Source organism: Wasmannia auropunctata, unplaced genomic scaffold (genome assembly GCF_000956235.1).
Source record: "Wasmannia auropunctata unplaced genomic scaffold, wasmannia.A_1.0 LD283485.1, whole genome shotgun sequence".
Classification (NCBI taxonomy): domain Eukaryota; kingdom Metazoa; phylum Arthropoda; class Insecta; order Hymenoptera; family Formicidae; genus Wasmannia; species Wasmannia auropunctata.
The window spans coordinates 1-1,903 of record NW_012079405.1 but is presented as its reverse complement, the minus strand read 5'-3'; the positions used below and the strand labels follow the sequence as shown (position 1 = coordinate 1,903).

The 1,903-nt window shown below is 27.0% G+C and overlaps 1 protein-coding gene across 1 annotated transcript; it reads left to right on the top strand.

Moving 5' to 3' along the window:
• The first annotated feature begins 92 nt into the window (after positions 1–92).
• LOC105461588 (sugar transport protein 9-like) lies at positions 93–1,893 on the top strand. The gene is made up of 3 exons (XM_011708089.1): positions 93–266; positions 548–718; positions 1,265–1,893. The coding sequence occupies exons 2-3, from the start codon at positions 571–573 to the stop codon at positions 1,429–1,431; spliced, it is 315 nt and encodes a 104-aa protein (XP_011706391.1). The 5' UTR covers positions 93–266; positions 548–570; the 3' UTR covers positions 1,432–1,893.
• Positions 1,894–1,903: the final 10 nt, after the last annotated feature.

The window sequence follows — 1,903 nt, the reverse complement described above, 5'->3', positions numbered from 1 at the left end:
AAAATGTTTTGAGTGTTTAGATTTCTAAAAATTCAAACAAGACAAAGTGTACTATCGTTGGTTGTAATAAAATAAAACTAAAAAGTTTAATAATATAATATTTAATTTCTGTGTATTTAATCTGTCGCAGTTTCTTTACACTATTGTTTGCAATTTGGCTTTAATTAGTGCAGGAGCTACTGCGGGATATTCCTCCGTAGTGCTTCCTGTACTAACGGATAACACATCCTCCATAACTTTAAACGCAACGGAATCATCTTTATTCGGTATCTATTTAAAAAAATTTAAATATTATTTGCCTATATTACTCATTGTTACTATATTTTTATAAATAACGTTCCAGTTAGAAAACATTTCATAACTTTGAATCGATTGAACAATAATTTGACGAATGTAATCGTTTCCAATTTGAATATTGATTATTAAAGTAATTGTGAAAATATAAATTGGAATAAAATGCTACTTTCTGCTCTTTTTTTATAAAGTATCGAAAAGTATTACTAGCAAAATCGATTTCCACATAATGTTGGAAAATTTTTGTATCTAGTTTCTATATTAGTTATCACCATAATGATCGGTTGCTTCCTAAGCATTATTATGATGAACTATGGAAGACGACATACTATGATAGTGTGTGGTGTTATCTTTTTTTTGGGATGGATTTTGATGGCAAGTAGTTATAATGTGATACAACTCTTCGTCGGTAGGTTATTAACAGGTAAATAATTTGTTGAATCATGATCAGATTTTTCTTAATCTATGTCATTTATGATACAAATTTATATTTTTCTTACTAATCGCGATGCGTATAAAAAAATTATTTTTTACTGAATACTCTTGTACTGAAAAAGTAAGTATAAGAATTGAAGTGCAACATCAAATGGTTTATTAAATCACTAAATAAATAATTATTATCATAAATTATAATATTATAATAATTATTATAAGTAAAAATCAATGTAAGTCGTGCAAAATTACGTTCTGGAAAATTATGCCTGTCTGGAAATTATTTTTCAAATTATTATTTTTAACTGTGAAATAATTACTTATGCAATAACGGTACATTTTCCGCATACAATTGTTGTGCTTTGAAAGATATTTGTTAATTAATTTATAAACATGACTACGAAGTACAAGCGTGTATTTTATATACTAAACGCCTTATTTATTGATGAGAAACAAAATCTTCTTAAAACTGTTTATTTATTTAATGACAAGACAAACGCAAACATTCATTTATAAGGATTGCTTCGGAAATTTGTAGGACTTGGCTTTGGTTTATGCGCAACTTCCATTGGAATTTATTTAGCAGAAATCTCTATACCCTTATGGAGGGAAGTCATTACGGTTACTCCGAATGTAGCTCTTACCATCGGAATTCTAGTCGTTTATCTTCTAGGATTTGTCATACAGGTAAGAACATTATGTTAATTTTTTATGTTGATTCTTGTGTTAATTTTTTATTATGAGAGAATAAGATTATTAAGATCATTGATAATAAGACGAAATTTAAATTAATTACGTCATTTTATAATACAGAATTTTATTTGTGCATTTAAATTGATTTTTTAATCTTAATGTTAACCCGTAAAGAACACATGGGTGCAAATTCGCACCAAGCGAATTTTCTTAAAGTTTTATATCTTCTGAAAATAAAAAGCAAAATTAAAGCAAAATGTGTTTCCCAATGTAAAATTGTCTGACCAATTGATTGGTATTATAATATTAAATTTTCGAAAAAAGAACGTAATTGTTTTTAAATTTTGTGTTAAACAAAACCATTCAAAAGAAAGGTGTCCTTTACGAGTTAATATAAAAATGTATCAGATATACGAAGTGCTAATGAAAGCCGACACGAATGTTGGTGTCTATGAAATAATTTTTATTGTTACAATATCCAGCC